The 21,627-nt window shown below is 39.9% G+C and overlaps 1 protein-coding gene across 1 annotated transcript in view; it reads left to right on the top strand.

Moving 5' to 3' along the window:
- Window positions 1-3,739: 3,739 nt before the first annotated feature.
- LOC126336517 (probable ATP-dependent RNA helicase DDX46) overlaps window positions 3,740-21,627 on the top strand; it is a 140,286-nt gene continuing 122,398 nt past the window's right edge. Inside the window, exons 1-4 of the mRNA XM_050000300.1 lie at window positions 3,740-3,994; window positions 11,156-11,239; window positions 14,160-14,249; window positions 15,987-16,113. Coding sequence (XP_049856257.1) covers window positions 3,978-3,994; window positions 11,156-11,239; window positions 14,160-14,249; window positions 15,987-16,113 — 318 coding nt within the window. The 5' untranslated portion in view covers window positions 3,740-3,977. The remainder of the gene's footprint in view (window positions 3,995-11,155; window positions 11,240-14,159; window positions 14,250-15,986; window positions 16,114-21,627) is intronic.

Below are 21,627 nucleotides of genomic sequence, written 5' to 3'. Positions count from 1 at the left end.
GCTACAGAGTTGATAATTAAAATATTTGTCATTTTAATGACGTGCTTCTATATGAAATGTCGATCGTTAAGATCGACCAAAACGTTCAGCTTTTGGCATTCAGGTCTTTGTTACAAAAGTTGTTAATTTCACTTTAGCAGTAAATCCTAAACTATTATAATCAACATTCAAGTTTTATTGGGATCACCACGAAATTTTATGGAGGATGGCAGATTAAAATTACTGTGGCTTCATGCCCTGCACTACTACAGAATTAAATAGTTTTCATAAACGTTTCACTTTCTGGCTGATATTAGGTCCGCCACATTTAACAGTGCTACGTCTCCTTGGCCTCAAAAACCTTCTACTGGCTTTCTCTATGGCGTAAGTTCTCGCCTGTCTCATTAGCACACTACAGTGCTTAGGGCTCAACAGACAATATATGCCTGTGAGTTTCCCCATCTCATGGTGAACCCTGGACGACAGGGTTCGTTTTGCAATTTCTGAAGGCTGACTCTTTTGGCCATATACTTAAATGAGAGCGCAATGCTCGTTAACTCACAGTAGAAACAAATTGATTAGTGAGTGGAATTTATTTGTATGTTCTCAGGCATTTAAAATACTTCATGAAGAAATGTACTGACATCTTCAGACACTGTAACCGTGACAAAATGCTTCTTTTGTGAAGCAGACGTCAAGGACTGCATTAGAATTTTTTGTTCAAATATGTGTTTGTAACAGGCTTACTTATTGTTAAGTAGCTCTCAGGATTGTATGAAACGCATAAAAACAGCTGGAAATCATCTTGCAAAGATCGTAATTCCCGAGAAAAAAGCAGTTGCGGACATCCATGTGAGTTGGGTTCACACGACTTGAATTCATTTGATATGCCATGACAGGACGGACAGTGTGAATGCACCTGGATGTGGTAGTGCTGTGACGTAGCAGTGGAATGATGGCCAGTGTGAATTTACCTTTGAGTTTCCACAACTGTGGAAACTATTTTCAAATATATAAACGAAATAGCACTGGCAAATATCAACATGATAGTGGTGTTGCATCTTCCCAGCCATATGTTCCGGAGGAAGAGGTTAAGAAGAAAGTCAGTATCTATGCATAAAGATTAATTCACAGTTGCCATCATGCCACTGTCACGTCACAGCAGCATGATGTCAAGGTGCTTTCACTCTCTCCATCACGTCATGATATGTGAAATCAATTTAAGTCATTTGATCTCAACTCGCATTGCTGCCCTCAACTGTTTTCTTTTTTTTCTGCTGGAATTGCGAATTTTCCGAGATGCTTTACATTAGTTTTTACGTGAAGGGCACATACACAACATGGTGCTTATGTACGTGGATGCTGGAGTGCAGATTTGTACAATAATGACATTTATTGGACTAAAGATAGCTTGTATATTAAACAAGGAAAACATAACTGCAAAACAACCAAACAAAAGTGTGGGTCCCAAAAATGTCATTATGTGGTACAAAAAGGAATTTCACACCCTGTGCAAGAAGCTCGAGGAAGAGAAAGGTGCATTTTATAACCTTTTCAGAAAGTCAAAGCACCAGTTTTTTCATTTTTTGTATCACATTCCACCCAGAATTACTGAAGGGAACACAGTTGTATGAGCTGCCATCACACCCCGTGAAAAACTGATTTGTTTAAGTTTAGTTGCCAGACCAGTGCAAATTTTTGAGCATTAGTCATGTCTCCTCAAACCTTTTCCTTCAAGATTGATAGGTTTCCTTTATATTTTGTATTTGGCTTTAAATAGTGCAAATGCTTTATTTTCACTGGGATTAGCTAATGAAACCACACAAATATTGACTCACAGAGGCTTGCAAAACTGTTTCACACACAATCAAGGGAGCTACTTACATTAACAATAAAAAAGCCTGCCACAAACATATGTATTGTAATGTTCTGACGACCTAAAGTGTGATTGTGGATCTAGGTTATATCGGCTTATTCCCTCAAACCACCTTCCACTTCTTTACGAGATGACTTATTTGGAATTTGCAACCACTCTTCTTTACTGAATAGCCAGCTGCTTGAAACCCTCTTGACTTCTCTGTCGAATAACGCTAGGCACAGGAATTTGTAGACTCTTTCTTCTTATGAAACAAGTAGACATCAAAACTCTTTTCATCAACTAACGATGTAGTTTACCTCCATACATAATAATTTCACTTTCTACATGAATATGTAACTTCCTGCAGGTTTCTTGTACAGTCAGACGTTTGAAACAAATTGAGTTACAATTAAAAGAAGGTTGGCTTGGATACCATGACTTTTCTTAACATGAATACTAAAATGAGTCTTGCCTCTAACAAGGATGCATCAAGAGTATTTTTTCAATTGTTCTTGTTTCACATAACAATAGTGAATGACACAATAAGCACAGAGATGAATATAGACTCCATCGTTCTTCCTTACACTTTCACTAACACAACTATTGATTGTCCAACAGGTACTTGTTGGTGCCGTTCGACCACCGTGTCTACTTTCTTCCCGTGACTGATTTCAGACTTTCACACTCAAACATGTGACGTGCAGTAGGTTTCCAGACTATCATGTGTTCGAGATGACAGAAGGCTGAGTGGTTCTAGAATTTACACAGAAATTCTCGAATCACTATAATATTAAAACAAACAACTCCAATACATTACTTGAAGTCTACTTCACAAAAAGCATTTTGCCACTGTTGCAGTGTCTGACGATTTCAGTCCATTTCTTTACGAAACATTGTAAATGTGTGACAATATACAAATAAATTCCACTTACTAATCAATTTGTTTCTACCTACAGCCCTTTTGACTTCAATTTGCAGCTATATTGCAATCCAGTTCATTATAAGACATTAAGCAACAGCAAGGATATGTGTACATATTCACTTTATAAACATAGTAGAGGAAGTAGTTTAGCATGCTCATGTTGTACAAGTCAGACTGCTGATTCACTGCCTCAATTACTCTTTCTTCATTTATTACGAAATTGTTAATTTTAAGTAAGAAAATAACGAAACTAAATAATTTATGACAAATAACAAAAATAGCGAGCAACAAACAATTGATATCAACCACGGCGAAATGAATTATGCAGATGTGCGCATGGTCGTGTATCAGGAGGAAATGAGTTGGAGGTCAAGTAATCAATAACGGACGGATGATGTCAGTCGTCAAAACTTTCTTCCTGAGAAACTTTGTCAGTGCCATTTGAAACGCATTGCAGAATGATTTGATGGAACGCGACGTGACGGTCAGTGTGAATTGGCCTTAACATTCAATCGGAAGTGCAATGCAGCTAAAAAACCTCAAGTTCCCCACTTTTCATAAGGAGTGTGTGAGTTATAAGTTCTCACGTTGTGATATTTTAATTAACTATCATCAGAAGGCCAAGGAGAAAAACGAAATTTTCGCATACTTCAGTCTTCTTTTTCAGTGTGAGGGTGGTGTAATTTTAAATAAATTCCACGGTCCATCTGCAGAAAGTTAATGTTTCCCTTACTACATTTTCAAATTAATTCTGTCTAATTGTAAATCTTTCTTTGGACCAGCGTCTTGTTTTTTCCTTCTTCTTTGAACACAGTGCCATCGTCAGTGTCAGAAATTCTGTATCTTCGTTTGTAGCCACTCCCAGTAGTGTCAAAATACAGTATACCGTACACAAAAAGCATCTGTTTCAAAAGTGCGGTTAAGTTAACAAACTCTTGTTGCTAAGACGTATTCTCACCTCCTTGGATTTTATTGTCGGCAAGGAGGCTGTATCTTCGTCCATAGATACTATTTATGGTCGAAGGGCTGTTTCCAGTTTTCAAGCTACTTGCAATCAGAGATGATAGTTATGAAACCTGTGTGTTTTACGTTTGTGGTCTTTGACAACATGTCGTCAGCGTGTTGTTGATGTTATTAGTGGTAGTTTGTTATTAAGCCGTGTCTCAAGTTATCTGCTGTGTGCCACGCGGACAAAACGCCCAAAGTGCCCCACTGACAATGGTTCGAAGTAGCGGGTAAGAATCCTCGAAGGATTATTCTTACGAGTTACTCAGCTGTTAGCGACATATGAAGTTTATTTTTGTTTGATAATCCAGTAAACTATTTGCGTGTATAAATGAAGGAAGTAACTGTAGTGTTTAACGCCCCGTCGACAACGGTGTCATTAGAGACGCCTGTAAAGATGGTTCTAGCAAAATAATTATAATTTGCTGGCAGTTCGAATTGTTCTAGTTCTTGTTTTGTTACCTATTAGTAATGGCTGTAAACATTAATGGATATGTATCCTCTTCACGTTTTGGATACCTGAAGCCCTTTCCTATTGATTAAGTTACGTACCAGTAACGGCCTATTGCTAGTGTATAACAGTTTCTGATGTTTCACTTCTAGATTAACATGTGACACTTGAAACTTTCTGTGCTGTCTTACAAAATTTAATGTTGAGTCCAAAAATTTCATTGCCCGGTTTAGGGCTGTGACCTGTTCCACGATTGACTGCTGTCTGTCACTTTTTGTGGATTTGAGTGGACAATGTGCAGTCATCATATACAGAGATAATTATTATCAGTTTTGATAACGTGCATAATTGTAATATTGGTGCTACTCTTTTGATCGTAGTGGTTCAAGTACTGGATAAGAATCTTTAGTATATTAATAAAGTTGCAGTTTCTTTAGGTACTTCCTTGTGCTAGTGTATTAGACGTGTGCAAATTTCTCTCATTGACCTACAGAGCAGTTGTTGCAAAAGTCTGTCATCTGTATATGTTCTACTTACGTTATCATATTAGTCTTACAAATATTAATAGCAAGAAGGATATTGTAAATAATATAGATGTCCCTGAGTTGATTTTTCATTTGTTGTTATTATAGTCGTGCCGTTGGAAGAACATCCCTGACACTTCACGCACGTGGTGGTTTTTTTTAAAGCAGACGCTCTATTGTGTGTCCGAGCTCTGAAATTTGTAAATGTTGTCATGATGACAGAGGAGCATTGTGACCCCTACAACTTAAGGTCTTGAGAGGGCATCAGATGGACAACCAACATGGTGTAACAGCAAACAGCTACATAGTAGCAGTGACAACATAACTGCTGGCAGTCACTAGCGTTCTTTCAGTGGCTCGACTAGGCCTATAAGTTCTTTTGACTTGAACGATTTAATCCTAATGATCAGCAAATATTAGGAAAAAAATATATGTAACATAATTTTTTCTTATGTACAGAATGAAAATTATTGTATGCAAGGGTTCTGCAGTCCCAGTTTAGCTGAAGTAGTGCATTTGTTAAGACGACTGACTTGCATTATGTCCTTTCATTCCAGTCATTGGAACATAGGGCTTTGGTGAAGCACCACCAGAGGACTCATTTTTGTCCCATTACCTTCACTTCCACACTTTCTACCTGCTTCTTTTACTTCTCTCTCTACTGTCCTCATACACTTATCCTCCATCTTCCTCTTCTGTGATGACCCTGAAGCTTCCGTTTCTGGCTTGTTTCTCTATTGCTGACACAATTTTTGTGCAAATTGTGCCCAACCCATTTATATTTCCTCTCCTTTACTGGTTCGTCCATAGACTTCTCATTTGTTCTGTTCTGCACCTCTTGATCCCCTCTGGTATACTCTAAATACGAGCTCAGTCTTTCACTGTCTTCTTATTGCCATGTTAATATTCACTTTAATATTTTTCCTTTCTCCCATTTACTTCCGGGTGTCATCACTTATCCGGTCTATTCTTTTACTGTCTCTGAATCTAGCTGCCATTTCGGCAGTTTCAAGAATCACTCCCTGGACTTCCTGCCACAGCTCTTCTACTCCATTCTCCATTATGTGGAGTGGATCATTTCTGTTCTGCTGTTCTAGTCCAAAGTCCTATTTGTCAGTAGGGCCCGTCACCCTCGAGGGAGCAAACCACTTGTTTAGGACATCAAATTTTTTCTTTGTAGCTAAGGTTTCCAAGTGCACCTTAACTAGAGTCAGCTGGTAGTCACTGTCTATATCAGCTCCTGTTTTATTTCTAAGATGGGGCCATGATCTTTTCCAGTTCCCCAAGAAAAGTGGCATGAATCGAAAAATGATAACTTTTAGTTAAAAATCTGAATGTGTACTATGTGTAGTGTCCCAACATTCATGAAAAAGATAATGGAATTTATGCCAACAGTACTGACTTGAAATTTAAATGAAGCTTATACTACACTGATAGAAAAAAATTACAACACCGAAAAATAATTTATGTAGAGTAATGAAATTTTGGGAATACATTTGTCTAGGTAACATGTTTAAGTAATTAACATTGCAAGATCACAGTTTAATGTGTGAGATATGTCATTGCAAATGTGAAATGCTGGTACATTAATAACTGGTATATCTGCCAGAATGTAGAATGCAATCATGTTCGTGCATTGTGTTCTGCAGGTACCGTATGTCCATGTCTGTTGCAGACAATACGGGGATGGTTAGTGCTGTTTGTGGATGGCACTGGAGTTGAGCAGGCCAAGGCAACATGTCGACACTCTATAGTGTATGTTGCGTAACAACAGGTGTGTATGCAAATGAGTATTATCCTGTTGAAAAACAGCCTGTGGAAAGCTGTTCATGAATGGCAGCACAACAGGTTGAATGACCAGGTTGAAGTACAGATTTACAGTCAAGGTGCTTGGAACAATCACGAGTGTGCTCCTCCTGACATGTGAAAGCAGACCCTATGGAATACTGTCCCAGTTGTGGGAGTTGTTTCATGATTTCCTGTCATAGAGGTCACAGTTTGTAGTAATCGACGGAAAGTCAAAGAGAAGTACTATCCAGTGTTCCCCAAGGAAGTATATAGGCCCTCTGTTGTTCCTGTACTATATTAACGACATAGGAGACAATCTGAGTAGCACTCATAGATTGTTTGCAGATGACACTGTCATTTACCATCTTTTAAAGACATCATATGACCAAAGCGAATTGAAAAATGATTTAGATAAGACTTCTATATGGTGTGAAAAGTGGCAACTGACCCTGAATAAAGAAAAGTGTGAAGTTTTTCATATGATTACTAAAAGAAATCTGCTGAATTTCTATTATGCGATAAGGCACACAAATATGAAGACTGTAAATTCAACTAAATACTTAGGGATTACAATTACAAATAACCTAAATTATAACGATCACATAGATAACGTTGGGGGTTGAGCAAACCAAAGACTGCGCTTCATTGGCATAACACTTAGAAGATGCAATAGGTCTACTAAAGAGACTGCTTACACCACGCTTGTCCTCCTCATTCTGGAATATTGCTCTGTGATGTAGGATCATTGTGAGGTTGGACTGACTGATGATGTCGAAAAAGTTCAAAGAAGGGCAGCTCGTTTCACATTACCGCGAAATAGGGGAGATAGTGCCACAGACGTGATATGTGAATCATTAAAACAAAGGCATTTGTCATTGCAATGGGATCTTCTCATGAAATTTCAATCACCAGTTTTCTCCTCCTATTGCAAAAACATTCTGTTGGCATCCTGCTACATAGGGAGAAATGATCATCACGTCTTAATCAGGGCTTGCAGAGAAAAATTGAAACGTTCATTTTTCCCGGACGCCATTCGAGAGTGAAACGATATAGATACAGCTTGAAAGTGGTTCATTGAACCTTCTGCCAGGCACTTTATTGTGAATAGCTTATCACTGGAACCAGAACAGAACCAACTTTTGTCAAGAAAACACAACAGACCTCCTCCATGCTTTCCAGTAAGCTCTTGCTTGATACCACTGAAGTCGCAAATGGTAGTGGTTTGGGGTCAGTGGAATGCATGCTACAGCGCATCTGAATTGGAGCTGCCCTTGAAATAACTGATTTGTAGCAGTTTGTTGTGTCATCGTAGTGCCAGCCGGTGCCCAAATTGCTGCTGTAGATGCAGTACAATGCTCCAGTGCCATATTCTGAACGCGATGGTTTTCCCTCAAGCCAATTACATGACCTCATTCAAACTCATTGAGGTGATGACATTGGTATCTTTGTCGTCTTTAAGGAGTTCTTAACAAACATCCAAATATGTTCACAAAAATTTCATTCTCCTCTTGGAAAAAATAAAAAAATTAAGAGACAACTGTGCAAAACTTTTTGAATGCCCTATGTATATGTTTTATAGAATTAATTCTTTAAATCAAGTTTTCTAAAGTATGGCATTTTTGAGTTTCACAGTCCTTGCCGGTGTGTGATATTTTGTCGAAAACAGTGTTCCTTCTTTAGCTAGCTCATTGTTTGCACAGAATTCAGTTAACAGTTTACCATTTGCAGTAGACTTTCCTACTCTGTGTCCTGCCATTACGTGCTCCATCCCGAGGTTTTCTGTACCTGCTTTTGTGTTTTGTTCCCCAGTTTTCAGTGCTGCATGTATAAATGGCAGTCAAGTGAAAACAAGATAAACTGTGCAACAGGTGTGGTGTAGACATTGGTAACTAGGTAAGTGTGTTTATCTTTTGTGAATCAGGAAAAAAAACCATGAACATTCACAGCTGTGCCATCTGTCTGTTACACATGATTGATGAGAAGTCAGCGGGTGTGCGTTCAGCATCACTATGGAGGCCAGGAAAGTGCAACAGTAAGATGACATGCAGTCTCTTACTGTGGAAGGAGTGTCAGGAAGTGAAATTCATGCCTGAATGTTTGCTTTGTATGGCAGACACAGTATGTCACATGCAGACATGTGTACTTAGAATTAATGTTTCCGAGAAGTTAGGGTATCACTGAAAGGCAGCATTCGGCCAGGACAGGCTTGTTGTGCCATTAACTGTCCTGTCATTGCTGTGGTGAATGCTGCTGTCAGAAATGGCAGACAGTGAGAGATATTCGGCTTATTTCAGGCGTCAGTCATGGTAGCACTTACACCGTCATGACAGAGCATCTGAAATTTGGAAAATCTGTGCACGTTGGGTTCCCTGCAGCTGAGATGAGGAGCAGAAGTTGAACAGGATTTCGACATTACTGGAGCACCTAGAACAGTGCCACAATGAAAAATATTGTTCCTTGTCTTGGGAGACGAAACATGGTGTCACTATTTTGAGCCATAGAGCAAGCATAATAGCCAACAACGGAAGCACATGGGTTCACCTCTTACTGAAAGGTCATGAGCCATGCTTGCCTGCTCTAGTAAAGTCACAGTGATTTTTTTTTTTCTTTGACTACAAGGGCCCAGTGTTCTTTGACTTTATGAATTACTCCACAATTAATCAACACTATGCGGAAATTTAAGAGTACCCGCGTCCAATCACCCAGTTGGCAGTCACAATTATCCTATTGCAGGATATAATGCCTGCCCATAAATTGCCAAGGTTGTTTGAGGTGCACTGCAGAATTTCAGCTATGAAGCCTTTAAATGCCCTCCACACAGTCCCAATCTCTCCGCATGTGAATTCTGTACTTTTGGAACTCTGAAGAAAAACATTTGTGGCCATTTTTTGCTTCAAAGAGGTGCACTGTGTATGCCTGGGGTACAGTAATAATTCCATACCCGCAACTGTGAATATTTTTGCAGAAGGTGTAGATTGCCTTGTTTCACACTGTGATAAATTTAACAATTATGGTGATTACTTTTGAAATAATAAAAAGTCAACATTTTTCCATTGATCTCATTTTCATTTGATTACTCCTTACAGTTCAGCACAGAAGTAGTTTTTGATTCTATCTATGATTGTCCAGTGGGAATGAAACATTGGATGACAGCTATATTCCGTATCTGTCATGTAAATCTTGTTGTCCTGATTCTGTCATATGAATGCCTGGTGTCTGTTGTTTTGGTCTTGTCTGAAAGAACAGACATCATGTGAAAACTGCAGCTGTAATACATATTATGTAAATTGAAGGGGGGGGGGAGGAAAGGGAAGTAACTGATGATATCAGCCACATCAGTGCTGTATGCGGAATCGGTGTCAGGAAATGAAAATCCCTGGTTCACATCTCGGTCCTGCACATCTTTTCACTCATTGCCACTGGTTCCACACAAAGTCCTGATGGAGCTGACACCATCAGTTCCTTCCCTTTCCTCTCTCTCCCCCTCCCCCCTACATCTTCAGTTTACATAACTTTGTCATGTTTTCCTTCCTGCTTTGCTTTGAATTTTTCAACGTGGAGTAGTGTGTTTGCTGATGTGAAACTTCCTGGCAGATTAAAACTTTGTGCCAGATTAGGACTCAAACCCATTACCATTGCCTTCCACAAGCAAGTGCTCCACTGATTGAGCTACCCAGGCACGACTCATGATCCATCCTAAAAGATTTACTTTCACCAGTACCTTATCTTCTACCTTTTAGACTGCACAGAAGTTCTGCAACAGGTGCTGGATTAGCACTCCTGGAGGAAAGGATATTGTAGAGCATGGCAGCCACAGTCTTGCTCTCTGCTGTTTTCTTTAGCATTATGCCAACACTATTCACATGATTTCATCTGCATGTATTTTACCTGAATAGAGAAAAGTCACACACTTGGACTTTAGTTTGGATCTGCCAAACTAATTCCATTCAATTTCACTCAATTCCATAATAGTTAACTTATATTTGTTAAATTCTGCTTTGGCCTGTAGTTTTCCACTCTTGTAGGGGTCTGAACAATCCAAAATCCAATTCTCATGGTCCGTTTCAATCCAGAGGTTGTTATCTTAGTGTCCATTGGCTCTGTCTTCTTGAAGTTTCAATGTGGTTTAACAAATGCAGGTTGATAGTCCATGGTCTGTGACTGCTTTGGTGGGGATGGCATCCTTGTTATATGGTCAATAATGTCTTTTTCCTTCCCTCTCTAAGAGGTTGTACACTGTTCACAAGGCCCCTCTGCTAAAGCTTGCCCAGTTTGGGGGACTCTACCAGTACTTACGCTAGTAGCGACATAGGCCTCAGCTTCATTGTGCCATGCAAACTTTCCCACCAGGCATTGAAGTTACCTGCAGTAAGATGGTATTTGCTTGGGAGGGGAAACAAGTGAAGTAGTTAATTTATTCGAGAGGATGAAGGCTCATGCTCGGTCCGTCCAGCCATCTTGATTTAGGTTGGTTATGGTTCTAATAAATCACCTAAGACAAATGGCATGATGATTCTTTCCAGAAGGTTACTCATTATAATGAAAGTAATTAAATAGAGTAGGCAATACCATTGTTGTGATTGCTATTACACCTCAATTAATAAGTTATTTTTCTTCTTTCCATACAGGCATCACCGAAAGCGTTCTCGTAGTAGGTCCCGATCTAGAAGTGCTGACAGGAAAAGAAGCCGAAGATCAAGAAGCCGAGAAAGGTATTAATAAAATTAAAAGTGTTGCTTGTCTAAATAGAGTGAAGGTGAGAGATTATATGACTAAAGGACTTGTACTGTCACTGTGTGCTGTGCCACATGCTCGACATTGATTGTATGTGGTATAATTACTAATCACGATTGCCGTTTGCCATGTGTTACTATCTTGTTTATGAATTGTACTCCATAGACATTTAATAGTGATTTGTTCACAAAGTATCTATTTAGAAAATGTATCATACAGTTTTGAACCTTAGTTTCTTAAATTTATTGATAAATGATATAAATTTCCAGAATGATTGTACAACAGTTGTGCATATCTTGTGAATAAAACCATCTAGATCTGATGCGGCAGTAGGATGTCAGCAGGTTGGGTAACTTACAGAGGTGGTGTCTGGAATGCTGCTCCTAAAGTGGTGGTCCGTGGCCTACTCAACCTCCACAACATCCTAGTCCATCACAACACCACTCCCAATCCCAAACCCTTGCCACCAGGACACTATCACTGTGGAAGACCCAGGTGCAAGACCTGCCCAATCCAACCACCCAGCACTTCATACCAGTCCTGTCACAGGTTTATCCTACCCCATCAGGGTCTGGGTCAGAGCAGCCATGTCACTTACCAGCTCTGCTGCAATCATTGAATAGCTTTTTATATTGTTATGACCACCAACTAGCTATCCACCAGGATTAATGGTCACTCCCAAACTTTGGTTAAGAGCAAAGCAGACCACCCTGTGGCACAACATACAGCTGAACATAACACACTCAGTTTCAGTGGCTGCTTCAGTGGTGAGCCGTCTGGATCCTCCCGTCCACCACCAGATTTTCTGAACTGCACAGATGGGAGTTATCCTTACAACACATTATCCCGGTCTCTTAATTATCCTAGCCTCAACCAACAGTATGATACTGCCCCCACACCTTCCACCCAACAATTCGATCCCCTCTGTCCTGTCACCTCTTCCCCATCCTTGTCTCCTACCCTCTTTGTTTGCCATCCTCTACCACCACATCCACCCATCTTCCTCCACTCCTTTCATTTTTCACTCTGTTGTCCCCACCTCCATGCTTTACAGCCTCCTGACACTGCGCCTGTTGAGATTCTAGTCCCTACTCACTCTGCCATATAGTGCTTCTCTTTTCCCTCACCTGTACTCTGCTATCCCTTCCTTACCCCTCTGGATTGCCGCTTGCATCCCATGCTACAGTTGCATTCTGGCCAGAGTTAGTGGTCGTGTGTGTGAGGTGTGCTTGCTTGTCTGAATGAATCGTGTGTTTCACTTTTTCCGATGAAGACTAAGGCTGAAAGCTTGTGTGAATATATTTAAATGTGCCTGTCTGCACCCTGATGTATTATCTTTATACTAAGTAGCACTCTGTTTTTTTCTGCATTGTTGATTTTTTTCTATATGGAGTTTCATTTTAAAAGCAGCAATTTTTCATTGTGTACAGTGGCAAAAGGAATAGATTCAGCTGTTCAATTATTAATTTAAAGGACAGGTGTTGTTGCCTGGTGGTGCATATTTCTAAGGAGGATTGTCTGTGTTGCATTTGAAATTACTGTGTGCCTAGATGAAACTGAGAACAGTGGCATTACAGAGAGGTTAAAGTTATGGAACCCCTTAGGGGAAAATGACGGTGCCTATTGGTAAGTGTCTGAATTGTTCTTTTACTTGCAGTACATCGGATACATTTTGTATGTAACTGCCTCGGAGTGTTTCATTTTGAGAAGACCGGTGATAATCATGAAGAGTTGAATAACATAATTCTTATGAAGTGGTTTTAAGCATTCCTTATGACAAATATCACAAAGCCAACATATGTTCTTAGGGATAATGCCCCATATCATTCAGGTGTTTGTGAAAAAGACATCAACTGTGGCAACGAGGAAAAATGAAATTATTCAGTAGTTGAATGGACAAAATGTAGATATCAGAGAAGATTTAACAAAGCCTGAGCAGCTCAGAATTGTGGCATGAACGAAACCACAATTTCCACCATAAATACATGAAAGTGGTAAAAGACATGAGCATGAAATAGGCTGCTTGCTCTGTATCAGTCATTTGTATGTTAATGAAATGTTTTTGGGTGAAAATATAAAATTACTTTATTGCAAACTACAAAAATTACACTGTCTCTGAAGTTGAGAATCTCCTTGGAAGCTTTCAGTCAAGTGACTTCTAAGAAGTGGAAGAATATGGTAAATGATACTGCAGTCAGGGAGGCAGCCAAAAATGAAAGTGTTGTGGAAGACTGAGTGGAAAATTTAATTAGGCCTATATATGTGGGCACGAGTAGTCACAGCTTGAGGAAAACAGAAGAAAATAATTCGAAATCAGATTATGTCACCTATGTGAGCAATGTTTTTCCATTACTGTTACTACAACACATTCAGTAATTTCAGATGACAGTGTGCCATTGATTGATTATGTCATTGTGAATAGTTTCTTCAGGTGATAACGGTTAACATACTTTAAAATTTAACAGTTAATATACTTTAAAATTATTCTTTTGCTTGTTATAGAACAAGTTAATAATGCAAATATTTAATTACAAAAACAAGGACTGTGAATGTTCAACAGTGTATCAGAAGTAGTTTGTACTTCTGTTGGGAATTGTCACACACAATCTTAAGATAATTCAGCATACTACATGCTTCATCCCAAACTTTTGTTTTTATATATGGGAACTAGTAACCGAAAACAAATTTACACATACAAATATGACCTGCTTGTTGTCACAGTTTTAGTTCTTACTGCTAGAATGTGAGAGTAGTCGAAACAAGTACCATAAGCTACTTGTGGCAGCACTGCAACCTGGTCCCATCCACTGTCCATACAAGTCATTTGTCTCAGGGACTGTAATGTGAGAGGTTATTACTGCAGTAACATAAAATTAATTTATGTCTTACGTTTTTCAGATCCAAGACTCATTACAGTCGACGTAGTCGATCACGTGATCGAGATTCTGAGAGAGACAGGCACAGAAAGGACAGAGATGAGAGAAAAAGGTAAGATTATATATTATCACAATAAAACAAAAGCAGTTTTATATAGCTAGTTACTTGTTATTTACACTGTTTGATCAGAAGTGTCTGGACACCCCCAAAAACATACATTTTACATATTAGGTGCATTATGCTGCCACCTACTGCCAGGTACTCCATATCAGCAACCTCAGTAGTCATTAGACATTGTGAGAGAGCAGAAATGGGTGCTCCGCAAAACTCGCAGACTTCAAACATGGTCAGGTAATAGGGTGTCACCTTTGTCGTACGTCTGTATGCGACGTTTCCACACTCCTAAACATCCACAGGTCCACTGTTTCAGATGTGATAGCGAAGTGAAATGTGAAGGGACACGTACAGCACAAAATCTGACCTCGTCTGTTGACTGACAAACTGCCGACAGTTGAAGAGAGTCGTAATTTGTAATCCAGACCATCTCACAGGAATTCCAAACTGCATCAGGATCCACTACAAGTACTATGACAGTTAATCGGGAGGTGAGAAAACTTCGATTCCATGGTTGAGCGACTGCTCATAAGCCACACATCACACTGGTAAATGCCAAATGACGCCTCGCTTTGTGTAAGGAGCATAAACGTTTGATGATTAAACTGTGGAAAAACATTGTGTGGAGTGAGAAATTATGGTACATAATGTAGCAGTCCGATGGTGGGGTGTGGGTATGGTGAATGCCTAGTGAACGTCATCTGCCAGCATGTTTAGTGCTAACAGTAAAATTTGGAGGCAGTGATGTTTTGGTGTGGTAGTGTTTTTCATGGAGGGGGCTTGGACCCCTTGTGGTTTTGTGTGGCACTGTCACAGCACAGGTCTACATTAATTTTTAAGCTCCTTCTTGCTTCCCACTGCTGAAGATCAATTTGGAGATGGCAAGTGCATCTTTCAACACGATCGTGCACCTGTCCATAAAGCACAGCCTGTGGTGAAGTGGTTACATGACAATAACATCCCTGTAATGGACTGGCCTCAACAGAGTCCCGACCTGAATCGTATAGGACAGCTTTGGGATGTTTTCGAATGCCGACTTTGTGCCAGGCCTCACCGACCAACATCAATACTTCTCCTCAGTGCAGCACTCCATGGTGAATGGGCTGCCATTCCCCAAGAAACCTTCCAGCACCTGATTGAACATAATGCCTGTGAGAGTTGAAGCTGTCATTAAGGCTAAGGGTGGGCCAGCACGATATTGAATTCCAGCATTACCTATGGAGGGTGCCACGAACTTGTAAGTCAGTGTCAGCCTGGTGTCCAGATACTTTTGATCACATTTTATGATTTTTAATGGGAAAAAATCTGCTCACCAAGCAGCAGCAGCAGGACACGCACATAAAAGAAAGTTATAATTATGCAAGCTTTCAGAGCCAGTGGCTCCAACTTCCGGCAGAGGGGTTGAAGGAGAAGGAAGATTGATGAAAGAAAATGACTGGAGAGGTCCAGGAGGAGGGATAGATTTCAGAAAAGTCTCCCCTGATCTGTGGTTCCAGGTGACTTTTCTGAAATCTACCCCTTTTCCTAGATGCCTTCAGCTCTTTTCCTTTGCCACTTCATCCCTCCTGCTGGAAGGAACCACTGGCTGAGAAAGCTTGCATATTTATAACCTTCTTTTATGTGCGTATCCTGCCATCACTTGGAGAGTAGATTTTTTATCTATCCAATTACATTATAACTGTCAAAAATTGATTGTTTTTGTTGTTATTTTATAGTTTGTGTTGTTTGATTCAGGGAATCAAAATCTTCGTCAAAGTCTAAAAGCAAATCTGGCAGGGAGAAATCTAGATCTCCTTCGAAAGAAAAGGAGAAAAAAGATGAGAAAGAGGATGAAGCATTTGACCCTACAGCTCTTGATAAGGTAACTTGAACTTCAAAAATTCTGTGGTTAGATTACTAAAGTGTTTTTGTTACATGCACTTTGTGTAAAATAAAAGACAATAAATAATGTTTGGTCTTCAATAGCAAATTAATGTGTTGTATGGAAAGTTATATAAGAAATATATTTTCACCTAACTTCATGTTTCTTGGAACAGTGGTTTTGGTTTAGGTTGGGCATTGCATTTAGCAAAACTTTGAATCTTCGTTTGTCCCCCTTAGATGCTACCTAAGTCACAAAAATGTTTCTTTCAATTTTAGTGGTTCTTGGACCAGTAGTTTATTCCCCCCCCCCCCCCCCCCTCTCCCTCTCTCTCTCTCTCTCTCTCTCTCTCTCTCTCTCTCTCTCTCTCCCACCCCCCTCTGCTCCTCTCTCTCTTTCAGTATCATGATTGGTTTGATGTGGCCCATCAGGAATATCAGTTGCAGCCTATGTCCCCAATTATTTGCAGGGTGTATTCCTCTACACTCTACAGCTCCTACTACTGCTGTGGAAGTTATTCCCTGATGTCTTAGCAGATGTCCTACCGTCCTATCCTCCTCCTCGTTAGTGTTTCCCGTATATTCCTTTCCTCGTTAATTCTCTGGAAAACCACCTCATTCCTTACCATATCACTTCACCTAATTTTCAACATTCTTTTGTAGCACCATATCTCAAATGCTTAGATTATATTCTTTTCCAGTTTTCCTCACAGTCCATGTTGCACTTCCGTACTATCATGTGCTCCAGACGCATATTCCCAGAAATTTCTTCCTCAAATGAAGGCCTAAGTATGATATTAGTAGACTTGTCTTGGCCAGGGACGCCCCTTTTGCCAATGCTAATCTGGTTTTTATGTCCTCATTGCTCCGTCCGTTTTGAGCTATTTTGCTACACAATTGATGGCTAGGGTAACCCAAATGAGGCTTTATTCAAGAAGCACTAGACCACAACAGTCAACAGCCTCCCATGAACCCTCATGTAACACGGCACAGTACACTAAAGTGAACAGCACACTAGAAAGACACACAAGAGAGCCGGTTAGCACTGCGCCGTGCATATATATGCGTGAGCACTGGTAGATGGTGCGGTGGTGACTTCACTGTAGTCGGCCGGAGTGGCCGAGCAGTTCTAGGCGCTATAGTCTGGAACCGCACAACCGCGACGGTTGCAGGTTCGAATCCTGCCTCGGGCGTGGATGTGTGTGATGTCCTTAGGTTAGTTAGGTTTAAGTAGTTCTAACGTCTAGGGACTGATGACCTCAGAAGTTAAATCCCATAGTGCTCAGAGCCATTTGAACAAACCACTTCACTGTGCGCATGCCTCTTACAGGTGGTCTCCAGATGTGCGCATACCTCCCACAGGTGGTCTCCAGCAGCTAGCCCACACACGGCTACAGGATACAGTTGGCGGCAAATTCAAACATGCATGCATAGCAGCACAACACTTGGCACTCTAGCACTAGTCGCAGGACATAACACACTGAAGTATTCAACAGTGCCATAATTTGAAACAAAGTACCATGCTACTCACTTCTTTATAGAACACTGAGATCATTCTGAAAGACTTGGGAATGTTAAAAAATTCCCAGAACTTTCTAGAACATCGTAAAATCTAGACCATTTGAGAATAATTTAGGACATTCAAAATATTTATCAACATTCAAAAATATTCATAAATGCTTGGTAATGTAGATAAATCTTGAACTTTTTCCACTAAAATATATGAGGTTCATTCAAATGAAACCTGGTCAGTGCATCTACCTATGCCTTACACGTAAAATGGCACCCTGTAACTGTGGGTATGGTGGTGCCATCTATTGGTAGAGAAACTGACACGTGTGCACCGTTTGATGTTACATAGCGCCAGTGTGGTTTCATGCCAAAGAGAAGGTGGTCGCACAAGTCATCATCCACTACCGAACATACAGGCAAGTAAACAGGAACAACAAGGAGAGATTCAGTTTTTGGCGGTGGAGGGAGTTGGAGGCCGTGAAATGTGTCGACGGAAGAAGGCTGTGTACAGTGAATTAAGTCTGAGTCGATCAGTTATTGGGGAATGGCACAAACGATTCCTTGAGGGGCGCGAGTCCTGGACAGCGTGTCATCACACCAGAAATGGTTGTGGAAGTGAATGCTTCAGTCTTGGACAACCACAGAATCACTGTGGACGAGATTGATCAGTTACTGGGTATTAGCGTGGGCACCTCCCACACCTTAATGCATCAACACTTGAATGTTCGAAAACCTATGCCCAGTGGGTTTCCTACCAACTGACCGCCGAACAGCGCAATACTCGAATGGCGCTGTCTTTGAGTCATCTGCAACATGAGGATGAATACAGCTTTCTGTTGCATATTGTCACAGGTGACAAAACATGGTATCACCATTTTGAACCAGAAATCGAGCATCAGAGCAGGCAATGGAAACACTACCTTCAAAGAAATCAAAGGCCATGTGCACCAGTTATGGTAAGGTCATGATGTCCTTTTTTTACCACAAGGGGCCACTGCTTGTCAAGTTCCTGGAAAGGGGAACCACCATCAATGCCCAGCATTATCAAGCCACTTTACAGATCCTTAGATGAGGTATCAAGTCGAAATGCTAAGGTATGTTGTCCAGTGGCGTTATCCTCCTGCATGACAATGCTCGCCTGCACACAGACAATGTGGTGAAGACGGCATTGCGGCAGTTTCAGTGGGAAACGCTGGAACATCCACCATACATTCGCAACCTTTCACCGTGTGACTTTCATGTGTTTGGACCTCTAAAACAAGGTCCAGGCCTACTAGCTTCTTCAAGAATGGAACCGACTGGCTAGTGTTGCAAGGGGATAAATGTGCCAACAGTTTTGGTGACTATTTTTGAGTATGTTTACTGTGTATAAATTCATTTTTGTGTTAATAAAATAGTTACCGTTACTTTTGTCTAGTGACCGGGTTTCATTTGAATGCCCCGTATACATTGATGTGAAAGAGACAGAGTTGTCTCGTGACCACCACAATCTGATAGTGTAAGCTTCAAACACTCATATCTACAGAAACATGACAGCTATCACCTCACATCCGCTATAGTACATGACAGGGGAATCAAGGTAGCACCCGACACAAAAACCAATGATTTGCGGTTGGTGGTTTTTTAGTGTTCTGTACCTCACTGGGTAAAATTGGAACCCACATAACATAACTTTGTTCCCTGTCTGTTTGTCCATCTGTTAACTCCCCATTTTCTCAGAAATTACAGTAGCAAATTTAACTTGTGATTGAGACATTCTTGAAAATCTTGGAAATCCTATAACTGATACCTTCTCAGTGTTGATATAGATAATAGAGATCACCGAGATTCTCTGTTCCTGGAATGGATGAACTATCTACTGTATATACATATTTTAGTTTGTATGGAATCCTCACAGTTTGAGACCTTCCTCGGACATGGCCAGTTTTAATGTCAACCTTTAAATACAGATATTACAATCCTATATTAAATCAACAGTTCTCAATACAGCTGTATTTAATTTAGTGAAAGAAAACTTTTCACTATATTTAGTGGAAACTTCAGAATAAATGCAGTTTTCCTTTCATCTTACCTTAATATTATTTTCGCTTCAATTCTATTGTTTGATAAGTATTCATGACCATTTCATGTTTTGAATTTTTAAGTTAATGTAATCAACTACTTGATTTCTTACTGCTAAAATAATTGGTCGGTTAGTTAGTAATATTATTATTAAATATGCATATGTGAGTAAGCAGTTCCTACCTGCTACCTTTTACACATTACGACAATAGAAATTCTTATACCAAGTAGAAGTAGTATTAGTTAGCATGGAGTAATGAATGTCATTTTTCCTCTGGTATTGTAGTTATGTGCATCCTTGTTCCTTTTGAACTGTTGTGGGTTGTTTACAACAACCATTATGAGGGAATAAAAATACTGAGAAGCAGTACTCAGAATGCTTAAATCGTTAAATCGAGGTCTACAAGATGATCCTGGGTTATTAATTCTTACAGCATCTTTTTGGACAATGAAGACTTTCTTTCTTAAAGATGACTTACACCAGAATATTATTCCATATGACACTATTGAATGAAAATATCCACATTATGTCAACTTGTTGATTCCCCCCTCTCCCCCACCCCCACCCCCTACCCGAGATGAGCAATAATTCTAAGTGCAAATGGGGCTGAACTAACTTGTTTTAGGAATTCCAAAACGTGCTTCTTTGAGTTTAAATTCTCACCTATATGGATACCTGAAAATTTTGAAGTTTCCACCCAATGTATTATTTCCTCACATTTGTTACACTTATCATTGGTGTAGTACCTCTAGATCTACAGAACTGCACATGTTGTATCTTTTTAAAATTGAGGGTGAGAACATTCACAGAAAACCAATTTGTTGCTGTATGTATGCTGTCTTTTCCTACATCGTTAGTTGTCAAACTGGGTCTTTCACAAAACCAACTTGAGTAATTTTGAAGATTGATGGGAGCTTTATTTATTAATTCATTTGGAATGGTGACAGTGTTACATAAACTGTTTGTAAGTTCAGTGTGGCCAGTTGCTCAATGACTTGGGTGAGTGTGTTCTCTAAATTGTAAAGAGTTTTCATCAAGATGTTTTGCTTCTTTGTTATTGAAAATCTTAAATTCATATTTCTACTTAATTGTACTTTCTTCACTCAAGGCCAAAGAAATGTTCTCTTCAAACATGCATTCATTTCATCTGCTGGTGTTGATTTTGGAATAATTGGAAGCATTTGCCAAAGATGTTCATAATGCGTAAGTAATGCAGCACCTGTTAATTCTGGATTACATCAGAGATCTAGAAGATTCTACGACATTCTTTAACCATCTAGAAGGAATATTCTGGCCACCCTGGGCCACTACGGCATTCAGTTCCAAGCTGCTTCACCATCTTCTTGTAAGAAGCCCATTTGTGCGATGCCCTCTATAGACACTCATATCTTCATAAGTAATTCCTAAAGTTCCCATAACAAAACCTTCTTCATGGATGGGTGATGGAAGGTTACCCCCATGGGGTAGCAAAATTCACTATTGAAGAGTTTTGGCAGTAATCACAGACACGTCACACTTGGCCTTTAAATATGTCTGCTTGTGTCTGCATATATATGGATGGATATGTGTGCCTCTCCCTTAAAACCCATATCCTTTCGTCTTTCCCTCTCCTTCCCTCTTTCCTGAAGAAGCAACCGTTGGTTGCGAAAGCTAGAAATTTTGTGTGTGTGTTTGTGTGTTATTTTATTGTGCCTGTCTACCGGCGCTTTCCCGCTTGGTAAGTCTTGGAATCTTTGTTTTTAATATATTTACTTTTATTATGTATTCAGGAGAAACAATTTCTCTAATGGTTTAAATGCTTTGCTACTTTAGTTAAAATTGACTGTGAGAAAGAAAACACTGTCCATCAGAATGTTTATTAGTGTATCATGTAAAAATTAAAAGTAAATCAGTGAAGAACTTTTTGAGATTTTTGCTAACATCCTCTGTTCAGCAGCAGTG

The sequence above is a fragment of the Schistocerca gregaria genome, chromosome 2 (genome assembly GCF_023897955.1).
Source record: "Schistocerca gregaria isolate iqSchGreg1 chromosome 2, iqSchGreg1.2, whole genome shotgun sequence".
Taxonomy (NCBI): Eukaryota; Metazoa; Arthropoda; class Insecta; order Orthoptera; family Acrididae; genus Schistocerca; species Schistocerca gregaria.
The sequence above is the reverse complement of the archived record's forward strand: the minus strand, read 5'-3'. Positions and strand labels throughout refer to the sequence as shown.